Raw genomic sequence first — 12,717 nt, 5'->3', positions numbered from 1 at the left:
GGCATTATTTGGAGATAAGTAAATCATTATTTCTCATTACTGTGAAGTAAGCAAGTCCATTTTCGAGATTACATGTCTTTTGTTTTTTGAGATACTTCGTCATTAGTTTTAGAAAATAAGATTGCATCTTGTTTTTTTGAAAGCATCTCATTATTTTTTAGATATTAAGTCATTTTTGAGGATAAGTGAGTCATTATTTTGAGAGTTTATCATTACTTTGCGATGCGTCATTATTTTGAGAAAGTATATCATTATTTTAAGGTACTAAGGTTTTTTTTAAGTATGATAAATCAGCTGTGTAAGTAAAATAACAGAAGTAAATAACAGTGAAACTGATTAAAATATGAAGGCACAGTTCTCTTTTCTGTAGCTCTAATTATAAGCACGTCTTATAAAAAAACAGCTAATAGTAACCTTATGGACCAACAAATCAAGAACTTGCATGCAGTCTGGACATATTTTAACACATGTTCTGTTTGTCTGTTTGAGGCTACGAGGGCGAGAGCCTCCTGAAGATCATGCGGGACATCGAGAACAGTTCGGAGGTGATGCTGGACCGCTGGAAGATTGATGTCACGCCCACAGACAAAGAGGAGCGAGGGGACCCGGTGCCTTACAGTATCATCAACAACTACTTCTCCATCGGAGTGGTGAGTCGCACCTCAAACGCTGTTCATGGCACGGATGAGGCAGAGCGAACATGACGTATTATATGTATCACACAGATTCAGGTTGAAAAATTTAAAAAGATCTTACCTTTTAATGATTTTCTTTTAGGAGTTTATTGGGTCAACAGTTGACCCATTTCAGTCGAAGACTACCCTGATTTTAAAGCATTTCTCATATTCCAGCTGGTGCTAGAAAAAGTCAGGATTAAAACAATAAATATTCAATTGACATATTATTATTATCATTATATGTTTATACTGTATGTTTATATATTATAATTATATATGTTTTATATATTTATAAATCCGATCCGCGTGTTCTTTGTTTCACTTGAACACAAAAATAAAATTAACACCCATCAGTAACACAGCTCGATACAGGACTCTGAGTTTCAGTATCGTATGACTTTTATTTTCACAGAATCTGGTTTCACAAAACACACTTGACTGTGACTGCAGGGTGACAGTGACGGCACACTTGTTCACTGCCGCTGTAAGGAGCATATGGCAGCTTTTCAAACCTTTCACACCAAAGTTAAGTTTGATCGTGGTGACAAAGAGTCTCAGTCGCAGAATATCAGAGGCGCCAGTAAACATCTTAACCCAGATACGAACTCAGACAAAGACAGAAGGAGGACGGACTGACATGCTGAAAATTAAATTCTTGGTTATGTTATTAAAGGTATAGTAAAAAAGAAAAAAAAACACAGTACCTGCAGTAACAGCGTAATCGGTCAATTCATTTGTTTTGATCACATTCTGTTTCGGCCTTTATTGAGATGTGCTCAAGCCTCAACCACCTCTGATTGATAAACAAGCCTTGTTGTGTCTTTGCATAGCGTAACGCAGCCGTCAGCAACCCCCACTGTCCATCTCCAACATAATGACCCTGATTTCACGTAGCTCATGTTAGCCATTACTGATAAATGTCAGGGGGAAATATGGTAATTGACATTTGCAGGTGGCAGAGGAGGGAGCCACTCGGTGTTGGGAGATTCGTACGGACTGTGGCAGGGACATAAGTGATGCATGGCCTTACAAATGTTAGTTGAATAACACCTCCAGCGCGGGCCCCTAATGACCGTGTTGGAGGATATTAGAGGACAGGTCTTGTTAACATTGTGATAGAGGAGAACAATGGCTGTCATCTGTCAGCACTGCTCAACATACAGAGATGTGTACAGGAGGAAGTGGTTACAGTGAGAAATAAATCTCCCAGCACTCATCCCCATGTTTCAGTGCATTAATACACAGTGTAAATGTCAAAAAACACATTCATCCTTTATTTCAAACTATATTAGAAAGAAAACAGTCAAAATTACAAATCATTTACTATTGTGATGCTTGTAATATGTTACTATCAATTTATAACCATAGAACTAGTTGTACTTTTACTTTTTCTTTTCTATGTATTCTGGATATTTACATTTACGCGTCTTTGAAAACTGAGTTGAATTCAAGCACATTTTTCAGCAACACAAATTGTGTTCTACCAATTGATTGAGCAGGATGTTAAAGGGTTAAAAGGGCTTGTTTTTGGCTCAGATTATCATAAGTGTCTGACAACATTATAGATCCCGACAGAGAATTGAAACGATGTAGTGCATTTGTTGTGGCTGGTCATGGGTCAGAACTTCTGTTGGATGGCACTGTTAAGTCTCCTTTATTAATATAAGATTTTAAAAACACAAAATGAGTGTTTCATAAACAAGGAGAAGGGAGTCAGAGGTTGAAAAACTCAGATTTTAGATGTTTTATACTTTAGCAAACACTTAGCATAAAACAGAAGTGTTTGAAAGACATGCAAATAAAAAATGTAGAAAATCCCTCACAGAAAATTATAATGTCTGCATTAAAAGTACCTGCTTTTAGGAAAGATTTAAAAAAAAATGAAAAAAAAACGTTTGCCCCTAATAACCGCTGTTACAGCCGGCTCGCACACTGCAACAAATAACAAGGATGCGCGCAGATGTAAAGCAAACAACCAATATTTATTCATATAAATGAGGCAAAAGCTAGTGGGATGTGGACATGAATATCAGGGGTGAGTGTGGGTGTATGGATGCAATGATCATGTGTGGTGCATGCTGTAGAGTTAATTTGGTTTATTTTTTTAAACTAGGGATAATGTAAGGAAAAAGCTATATTTATAATAATCATAATTACATATTTACTTTCTTTTTCTTTTTTTCTAATTTTCATGCAATTTTCTTGTGTTTTATACTAATTTCTTACTAATTCTTTACTTGGAAAAGGAGATAAATGTGCTGATTTTAGAAGTAATTTCAGCACCGTTGGCTGAAGAGGCAGACTTTGTCTTTTAATGCAACTCCTGCCGGCCTCCTTCAACTCATTCATGCTGTTAACTGAAAGTACAATACCGTCTAAGTCAGAGTAAGTTTTCATGCTTTGATGGGACGTGTACTTTCCGTCTTGCTGAACCAAAGAGAGCAGCTCAGGCCGGTTCATGAAGTCATTATTGTCTCTGCTCTGTTAGTGGGATTAGCAGCCAGCAGGCGTGATGATGACAAATGAAGTTGTTTGTGGGGGATTAAGAGGACTTTGAGCTCTCTATGGATTTGAGTGTGATATAATATTTCGTGACACATTTTTGCATCAATTTTTTTTTTTTTGCTTTCCGTTGAATAAAAAAAACATCACAATAAAGATTATAGGACAAGTCAAGCTAATAATTACCTCAGAGATTATGCAGATGAAGAGCAGATTGTTTCTGTAATGATACTGTCGAAAGCAAAAGATCAGCAGGAGCGGCCGCCGGGAGCGTGTGAGCGTCACCGCCAATGTGTAAAGTCATTTAAAGAGAAGTTTTTTACATTTCTATTTGTCTGATCGCTCTCTAAGTGTCGAACAGTCCAACAACTCAGGTAGTTTTTCCAGCCGTCTATTTTTTTCAGTAAATTCTTCCAACCTAACCTTCTGCCACGGCCCAGTTGGATCGAGAATTAATGGTCGCCATCCCTTTGGGAGGATGTGGAAGTGACGTGAAGTGTAATGATCTCAATCAGGGCCAGGGGTGAGAGACAGAACTAATCACTGAGCGCGCTCCACTACCATAATGCAGTCAGTCGCCCTAATGACCCTGGCGCTCCTGTCAAAGCCATTACTCTCCCCCGTAGTGAAAGGCACATCAAACCGCTGGGGCCCACTCATAATTGGACTAAACTTTGAGCTATGAGAGGACATTACACATGTCCTGTATTAATTTGGGTGCCAGATTTTTACATTGGTAATTATTTGAGGGCAGCTAGGGGGAGAGAGAGAGTGAGTGAGCTGACGACGTCCCACTGCCGCGAGGGGGTCAAGAAGATGTGAATGTGTCCCGCATGTGTTGATGGTGTGACTGACTCGTCTCATTATTCAGGTTTTACACATTTCCAGGTGTCTGTTTGTCTAAAAAATATAGATATAGTTGACCATAAGGTCCTAAGATCACACGATCTTAATCTGTAGATGGAGTTTGAGCAGTTTTCACAAAATTGTAAAAATGTATATTTTTTTGCAGCACGTGAAGGACTTTCAGTCCATGTTGGTTTAAAAGCTACGATTTAAAGTTTATTATTGACCCTGTAAACAGAATAAGATTTGTTGACAAGTAGTTTTTTACTTAAAAGGAACTGGCTTTGGTTTTTGGTGCACACATTAAACATACAATAAACATGCTGAAAGGAATAAAGATAAGACAGAGTACTGCAACATTCAAGAACATAAATACAAAATAGAAACGTTACAGTAATCTGAGGATATGCCAAAGTTCAACAGTTGAGACTCATCAAAAGGTTGGTTTTAGTAGCTGTTTTAGAGCTTTAAATGATATTTTTAGCAGATTCTTAAAAGTCAACATAAAAAGCCAACATGAAAACTCCTTATAGTGCACCGAAAAATGATCATTGATCAAAATGATCGACCTGACAAAAAAAATTACATTTTTTTAACTTTACTTTTTATTTATATAAAGACAAAAACTTTGTCCATGCTGTGGAACTTTTCCTTTGGTTTCATAAAAACAACATAAAAATATGCATTCACTATAAAACATCCCAGAAGACACATTCATACAACGAAAATATAAGCAGGAATTCAAAACACTAAAAGAACTTTTGGCAATACACATTCATAAAAAAATGCAACTCACATCAAAGAAGTCAGTTTTATATACAAGTGTACATGAGATGGACCTGCTGTTAAAAAATTTAATGGAGGAAAAAAGTTATTTAAATATGTTTAAAGTTAAATAAAAATAAGTTTTGTTTTTTTTTTAAAAAAACTAAACTAATTAAACTAAACTAAATTAATGAAGATTTTTGCATTTTTTTCCATGTTTTGATAGAAATCCATATGAAAAAAACAGTTCATAAAATAAGAATACATTAATTTACTCTTTGTGATGTTGATTTCAGCACCATGGCAGCGTAAGGTCTCCTCATATGTAAAGTTTTACCTCTTAAAGCATACAAACGCTGCGTCGCTGCAGGATGACAAAGAGCTTCATCCACTCCTGGTTGCTTGAAATCGCTGTTTACTGTTGCAAAAGCCGCAGCTCCACTTGTACTGATCTCAGATAATAGAGCCCAAACCAAAGGGGAGACAACCTCTCCTCGCTTTTGCTCTCTTGTTTGCAGCTATTGTCCTGTTTGTAAGAAAATCAAGTTACACTCTCTCAGATATATCCATCATCTCACCTCTCTGGCTCGCGTTGGAAGCGTGAGGTGAGTCTGCGGGGATCGTGGAGAATTCTTTTGGTCTTGTGCTTACAGCGTCTTGAAGAGACATCAAGAGAAGCCCCATTGATTTTTTCTCTTTTGGCTTCTCCTAAATTTCTGTACAGAGAGCTAGCAGGGGGTCCTCCCTGTAGGTGCTGTTTCAATAGTGCCACTCAAAAACCGAGTGGGTCAAAACAGATTGCTTCAGTGGGGGGGACAAGCCCAAAAAGTTTACAGCAACTTTCTCTCATTTCTTTCTTGAGATGTTTTCAGAGCACACAACTTTGTCAAGAGTTTGTGGTGTGTTTTTCATGAAGGCCTTGCCAGCATTTTTCTGCTGACGCCGACTTAGAAGTGTAAATTAAAGGAAATTTCGGCGTCCCTCTGAAGTTCATTACTTGAGACTTCACAATCTGTTCACGAGGTCCTCTGCATACTTTATGACATCATTAATCTCTTATATATTCAGATTTCAAATTAATCAATATATGACTATTAACAAGTTACTATTCAAGAAACAGTTTTATGTTCTTCCAATATATTTAAATAACCGATGTGCAGATTATTATATATTATATTATATATATATATATTTTTTTTTTTTTAAAAAAAGGGCCATTGGAAAGTTTTCATAGAACTAGATTTACACTGAATATTTTTTTGACGTTAACCCTGTTAAAAAGAAATAACTTTTATTAAAAAAAATACCTTTAACCCCAAATAATAATTTTATTATATTTTGGTGCATTATATGACTCTAAAACCTGTTACAGGAACCTGTTAGGTATGATATCAATGTTTCTAAACAGAAGAAAATAGCTTGTTTGTCATGGGGAGGTGTAAGGGATAGACGATGGCCTCTGACACAGTGTGATATGCAAACCAAGCAACAAAACAGTTTTTGGCAGCGAGTCATTGCTGTTTTGTCAGTTTTTTTAGTCACTTTGCATGGGTATACAGTAGGGATTGTAGCACGAAAAGCGTTTTTTATTTTATTAATATTTCTATTAGTTTTTTTGTTTTTTTTCACTGAGACATCGCTGCTTATCCAGCCAAAGTTGTGCCTTTAAAAGTTGGTATTTTAAGCTAAAACATGATCTTTTCCTAACCATGTAGTATTTGTCCCTAAACCTAACCACGTTAAACACAGCATTGTTGAATTGTAAAGTTTCAGTGCAGCTGCTATATAATGACGTGCAAATGTAACTTATCTGTGGTTTGCAGGAACGTACAATGCAAACACTTTTTCTGATGATTGGATTGTTCTGAGGACCACTCTTTTTATTATGACCGCACCACAAGAAGTAAAAAGGATTGAAGTTTTTTGATTGCCACTTTAGGGATTTTTTGGCTCCTATTTCAGAGTTCGTTCTGTTTTTACACAACAGGAACCATGAGAGACATAAGTGTACGTTTATTGGTGGAAGACATAAGCCTGTGCAGTGCCAACAGTCGCCAATTTTAAAAACTCTTTAGCCGTGTAAATAATAGAAAACACTTAACAAAAAAGCAAATTGCGTGTCAGCCGTCATCCAAAGCAGAGGATACGTCTGTTGTTTCTTTTAAGTAGACTTTGGAATTTTAGTCCTTTTAAGTTCCAGTTTTTTTACGAAAATGACAGAAGTGTCATTTACTGTGTAGACCTACTTCATTTCAACTGAAGGATAATGATTATTTAACAAACTAATAAATTGGCCCACAAATATCATCCAAGAATCTCTGACTGTGAAGTAGTTTTAGTGGAGAATTGGCTAAACAGGAAAAACAAAAAAACGGTTTGCAGTTCTCATGGGAGCTCCCAAAAAGTCTTAGAAAATCACAAATAAAGAGCCTTGTATTCTTGTTATTTGGTGCCCCTGGTCAGCAGGTGTCAATGATCATTTCTACAGAAACAGTCTAACACTACAGTTGAAAATATCTTTGTGAAACCAGATCGAAATGCAAGCCACCTCCATGCCTTTACACCTTCTATTTGCACTCCAGATCCAGATAAAATACACAAAACACATGTAAATAAGACTTATTAATGTGTCTTTCATCAAACTAAATTATGTGGATTTACTAAATATACTTTATTCTCTAAGTTCACGCTGAACCAGACTGAGATGGTGTTAATACGGTGGTGAAGCGTCTCCATCAGTCACACCATAACATGTGTAACATGAACTGTATCACTGTAACACCGAGAGCTCCAATGAGGCTGCACTTTACGCCCCGGGTCACAGAGAGGGAGTCGGGGGAGGGCTCGGAGAGGGTGAGAGGAAGGTCGAGAGTGACTTATAGAGAGAGAGAGGAAGGAGAGAGAAAACAACTCGGTTGCCGTGGTGTCGGCAGCATCCTGTAGGTTAGCTGGGAGCTGTGATTACTCACAATGTGTGTTTAATTAATTAGCCTGTGTGGAGATGGCGTGCTGTTCATCAGGGTTTCTGTCAATACCTCTCCATCCCAGGTTCAACCCTGCTGCCACCGCCTGCACACAGCTTCTTTCATCTTATAGAAATATACTCCAGAGACACGCAAGGTGTAACCGCGCTGTTTGAGAAGTTCGGGAAGTTAGTTAATGATGTGAAATTGTTAAACTTTCATTGAGCTGTTAAGTAACTTTACATGTTCTCCAAATGTCAGCAGGGTTTAAGTATAGTCCCAAAGTCGAAAAACATACCTCTAAACTTAAAACACACTGTAAAGCTGCAACAGGAGCTCTGAAATTCAATATTATCTGAAAAGCTTACACACTCACACCAAGATGTTGATTGATTTGAACAAGGAGGCTCAAACTGCAGGTTTTAAAGGGACGGTTCACCCAAATATGGAAATTCAGTCAATATGTATTCACCCTCATGCCAATGTAAAGTCAGTTTTATAGTCCACAAAACGCTGCCGGAGTTTCACGGGGAAAAGACGTTGTTTCCAAACTAAAGTTAATGGTGATCAGAAATCAAACATTTAAAAAAATTATAATTAAACAACAAAATGTCTCCATACTGCTCAAAGTATTCCAAATGTCCTGAAGCCCTGACGTGCCAAGTTGTTTTGAAAAATGTCACAGGCACCATGTTTTTAGCCTGGTTGTATGTATATTGAGGGTAGATATATAATGAACGGATTTTTTGGATGAACTGTCCCTTTAAGTTCAAGGGCATGAGAATGAGCAACAAATTCAACATTGTTGGTGGCACCTGAACTAAAGATTTGATTCTCTGTTTCAGGACGCCTCCATTGCACATCGTTTCCATGTTATGAGGGAGAAGCACCCTGAGAAGTTCAACAGCAGGTGAGTTAACTTTTTCTCAGTCCATATAGAAGTGAGGGGTGGGTGTCCATCCCCTCCGTTAAAGATCGCCAACTGATTCTCCGATTTCTTACCACAACTTTAGAAGAGACTGTAAAACCACTGACAGAAGTCCTCCAAATCGAAACAATGTCAACTATTACCCTATTACTCTTTATTTACCAAGTTTGTATATTGTCTGTTTGTAAAACTTTCCCAAAGCCTTAGAAGTTTTATGTGCAAAAATCTTTACAGACTCAGCGAGAAAGCGTGGGCATGAGCATGTGCAGCGTGCCGCACAGCACTCGAAACTACTGTATTATCTTACCTGTGATACTGTATATTGGTTTTATACGGCCGTTGCAATGATGACGTGTCGTGGCTGTAATCATTTTCACGCTCTGTTTTGAGCTCAAAATTCCTGCATCTTTATCTCAAGATGAAATAAATGATTTTAAAAAATTGCGTAAAAAAAATAGAGCCTATAATCCCCAATAATCTGCAAAATGATGATTATTAAGAAATTTTAAAACATCTCAACATCCAAACTATTATCAGTTATCTCCCTGCAGTCTCGTTTGACAAGTTTCACATTTCAGTCGTTGCTTGTGGATTTCAAACTTTTTCAGGAGACCAAAGTGACCCCTTCAGGGTCTAAAATCTTGCAATTATGGCTGATGTTTGTGCTTTAAGTCCAGATAAACACCACTTTTCTTTGAGTAGCGACCCTGAACACAACGCGGAGTAATCTTCAGGGTTCTTGAATGACGCTAATGTTCCCTCTTTTATTTTTAAACCATGATGATAATAAGTCTACATTTTTAAAAAGGTAAAAAGAAAATGTCAGTCCGCTCTCAGTCCAAACAAACCTACACAGTCTCCCTCCTCCATGACAGCGACAAGCGAATCTGCTCCGGATGCTGACGGATGGACATGCTTCATATTTAGCATTTGTGATTACCTCGAGGAGATGCGTTCACCTTTGGAGATGAACAAATGTGGCATCTATGTTTCCATCAATATTTAACATCTCCCATACGTCTCCACTAGCGCCAGGGAGTAATTGCGGGCCTAATTGAATTTGCTTGGCTAGTTTGACATCATGGATCAGTCAGACTGATGACACACAGCCTCCTAATAATCCCATTTGTACTCATTATCATATTTTACCCTAGTACAACATTTAGCCAACCATCGCTCTGCTGCTTGTTGAGCAAACACGTCGGTGAGATGGTCCAAAGGAAAGGAAGGAGGTTTCAGATAAACACAGCCCTGATGTGCCCAGGTTTTTTTTAAAAAAGGTCCTTTATGGCGTGTTATTACTCCAACACGTCGACACATACCTCATACATGTTGGTTTTTCCACTTCAGCGTTGTTTCAGTTGTTTTCCAGATCTCTTTTAGGACACGCGGACTGCATCTCTGTTGTTTTACACTCGTTTGAAGCCTTTTGTGAAAAATGATTTAGATATTTTAAGAAAATGATTCTGTCTGTTATTTGAATTCAATTAATAATTCAGGAGGGGGAATGGGTTTAGGATCTCTCTATTACACACTATCCTTGCCAATTCAATAATGCATGATTATAGTTTTTCAAGGTAGCATAGATTTTGTTGGATTTGTCCAAAGGGCTCATGTCCATTGGAGGCGTATTGCAACTTATCACAGAGTCATTTTCCTGCAGCTGGAAGCTCTTTCTCAGAAACTTTCGTGACAGTGGAGGCAGCGTGTCTTTATTTCAGTCTTATCTGCAGTGAGAGTATGTTTTTGTCGAGACAGAATAAAAAGCACAATTGTTTTTAGTGTTTAACAAGCTTTGAGTACTGACTTATATATAGATACACTGGAAGCATTAAGTCAAATAAAAGCAAACAAACAAGCAAAACTTTATTTATAAGGCACATTTCATTCCAGGTGGAAGCACAATGTGCAGCACGATGTGTTACAGGCACAAAACAAGTGCAGTAACTGACCGTTAAAGCAAAGCCATTGAAAGTAAGAGTAAAATCTCATAAAATAAAAATTTGTATATAGAGAAAATAAATAAATTTAAGATGCAAAGACTTGTGAATCATAAATGATTTTTTAAAAAAAGTTAAAATTTATTAAAATGATAATACTGAAATAAGACTATCAGAAGAGGTTAATACACATGAATTAAAATAAATGAAATAACTAAAAATAAAATAAAGGATAAAAAGATTAATAAAAGATATCACATGAGTAAAACCAACAAAATAAAAAAATAGTAATAATCCTAATATTTAAGATTTTCCATAAGGGGTATTAAGGGCCAATAGACAGACACCTTTTTTTTAAATCAAAATAAAACAACAATGATAATGATAATAGTAAACCTTATTTCTTGAATTAAAGATATCAATTTACCAACAAAATGGAATAAGATTTAAAAAAAAAAAAAAAAAAGATTTCCGTAATATCCTAGTAAAAAATACAAATAATTTAATTTATGTCTTTAAGAGAAAAGAATTTTTCCTTTTTTTTTTACATTAAACAATTAATCTAATAATTGTGAAAATGTATTGTCAGATTGATAGATAATGAAAATAATCCTCAGTTGCAGACCTTGACAATATATGTGGATTAAAATGCTTGTTTTTCATGTATTTTTATTGTTATGCACTGTTCCTTGTATTTTGAAACCCTGTCTTTGCTCTTGAACGTTTCAAAGTCAAATCAGATTGACAAAAAAATATGTAGATTTCAGTTCGACTTTGAAAAAGAAAAATGTCAGATGTTGAATTATTAGTTTTTAATGGCTCTTCACTTCCCATATGTACCAAATCCATACGTTTCGCCGCCAGTTTGACCTTAAAGAAAGTGAATATTTAATGAGCTTTAATTAACAATCAGACAACATCATGTAGCTTTTCTTAATTATGAAATGAGCGGATTTTGTTGATGAAATGCAGGGGTCATACACTCGCTCTTCCCCCCTTCATTTCTCTCATTCTATCCATCTTCTGTATTTGCACCTTGGGGTGATTACCAGGGCGAAGGTGTGAAGATTTGACACTCGGCAGATAGATTCATTTACTGCCACTGCCGGACCTGGAGGTGATAATGAGGTTGAGGATTAAAAGCAGACAATCAGTCGGCCCGTGACGAGGGCTGCGCCACCTCCTCCCCCAACGCCACTCCTCCTCCTCCCCCGCCTTGTTAAAATACACTACTCCCTTTTTTTCACCCCGTTTTTTGCTGATCTCCCATGTAATTACACGCTAATCTCTGACTCTGAGGGACAGAGACGGATAGTGAGAGGACGAGGAGAGAGAGGTGGAGGGAGAGACAGAGAGAGGGTTTACAAATTTAAAAAGTTCTGGCTGTTGTGTGGTTTAATTCTTATTCATATCCAGATTCAGACAACTTCATCGTCTGTCGTGACAGAAAAATGTCTTAGACGTGGCTCAACATACAGTGCAAAAAAACCTCAGACAATAAACATACAGCATGTGTTCCTAAAAAAAAAAAAGTATATATATATATATATAATACACTTCATACAATAATTTTTATAATGAATATACATATATATACATATATATATGTGTGTATATATATATATATATATATATATATGATTTATAATTATTTAGTTTGGACAAACATGACTAACATTTCTTTTTGGGACAGGTTCTTCTGTAATTGTAACAAAAGACATACTTTCTGTTATTTATATTTTGATTTCTTGTACAAAACTGTGACACCTCATGTGTATTTCCTAAAAAATCAAGACAACAATTTAACTTTCTTTCCCATGCGTTGGTCTTGTTTTTTTTTTTTATCCCTGTCTGTAGATTTTTATGATATTCAATAGAAAGAAACATTATTTTTTGTTTTCTGTGTTTTTAATCAGACAGCGCCACCGTGTTTCCTTTCGTGCATTACCCATCTGCACATTGGGAAGATTATATTTTCAATGAAGATGTTGGAGAACCTTTTATTGCCAAAGGCTGTCTTGAGAAGTCCTTTTTTATCATTTTATTTTATTTTTTTTTCCTTGTTCAACATGAATCCATTTTGAATTGTGGCCATG

The 12,717-nt window shown here is 36.5% G+C and overlaps 1 protein-coding gene across 5 annotated transcripts in view; it reads left to right on the top strand.

The window, feature by feature from the left end:
* The window catches only part of dgkb (diacylglycerol kinase, beta), a 93,616-nt gene that overhangs the window by 52,025 nt on the left and 28,874 nt on the right, over positions 1–12,717 (top strand). For all 5 annotated transcript variants that reach the window (XR_015777997.1, XR_015777996.1, XM_088084670.1 and 2 more), the window contains 2 exons: positions 490–650; positions 8,599–8,663. Coding sequence is in view for 3 of the 5 variants with exons in the window: in XM_088084670.1 (XP_087940796.1) it covers positions 490–650; positions 8,599–8,663 (226 nt within the window). In the remaining 2 variants the exon portion in view is untranslated. The remainder of the gene's footprint in view (positions 1–489; positions 651–8,598; positions 8,664–12,717) is intronic.

The sequence above is a fragment of the Plectropomus leopardus genome, chromosome 11, assembly GCF_026936395.1.
Source record: "Plectropomus leopardus strain MGB_pleo_1.0 chromosome 11, ASM2693639v1, whole genome shotgun sequence".
Classification (NCBI taxonomy): domain Eukaryota; kingdom Metazoa; phylum Chordata; class Actinopteri; order Perciformes; family Serranidae; genus Plectropomus; species Plectropomus leopardus.
This window is presented reverse-complemented; position numbering and strand designations above follow the sequence as displayed.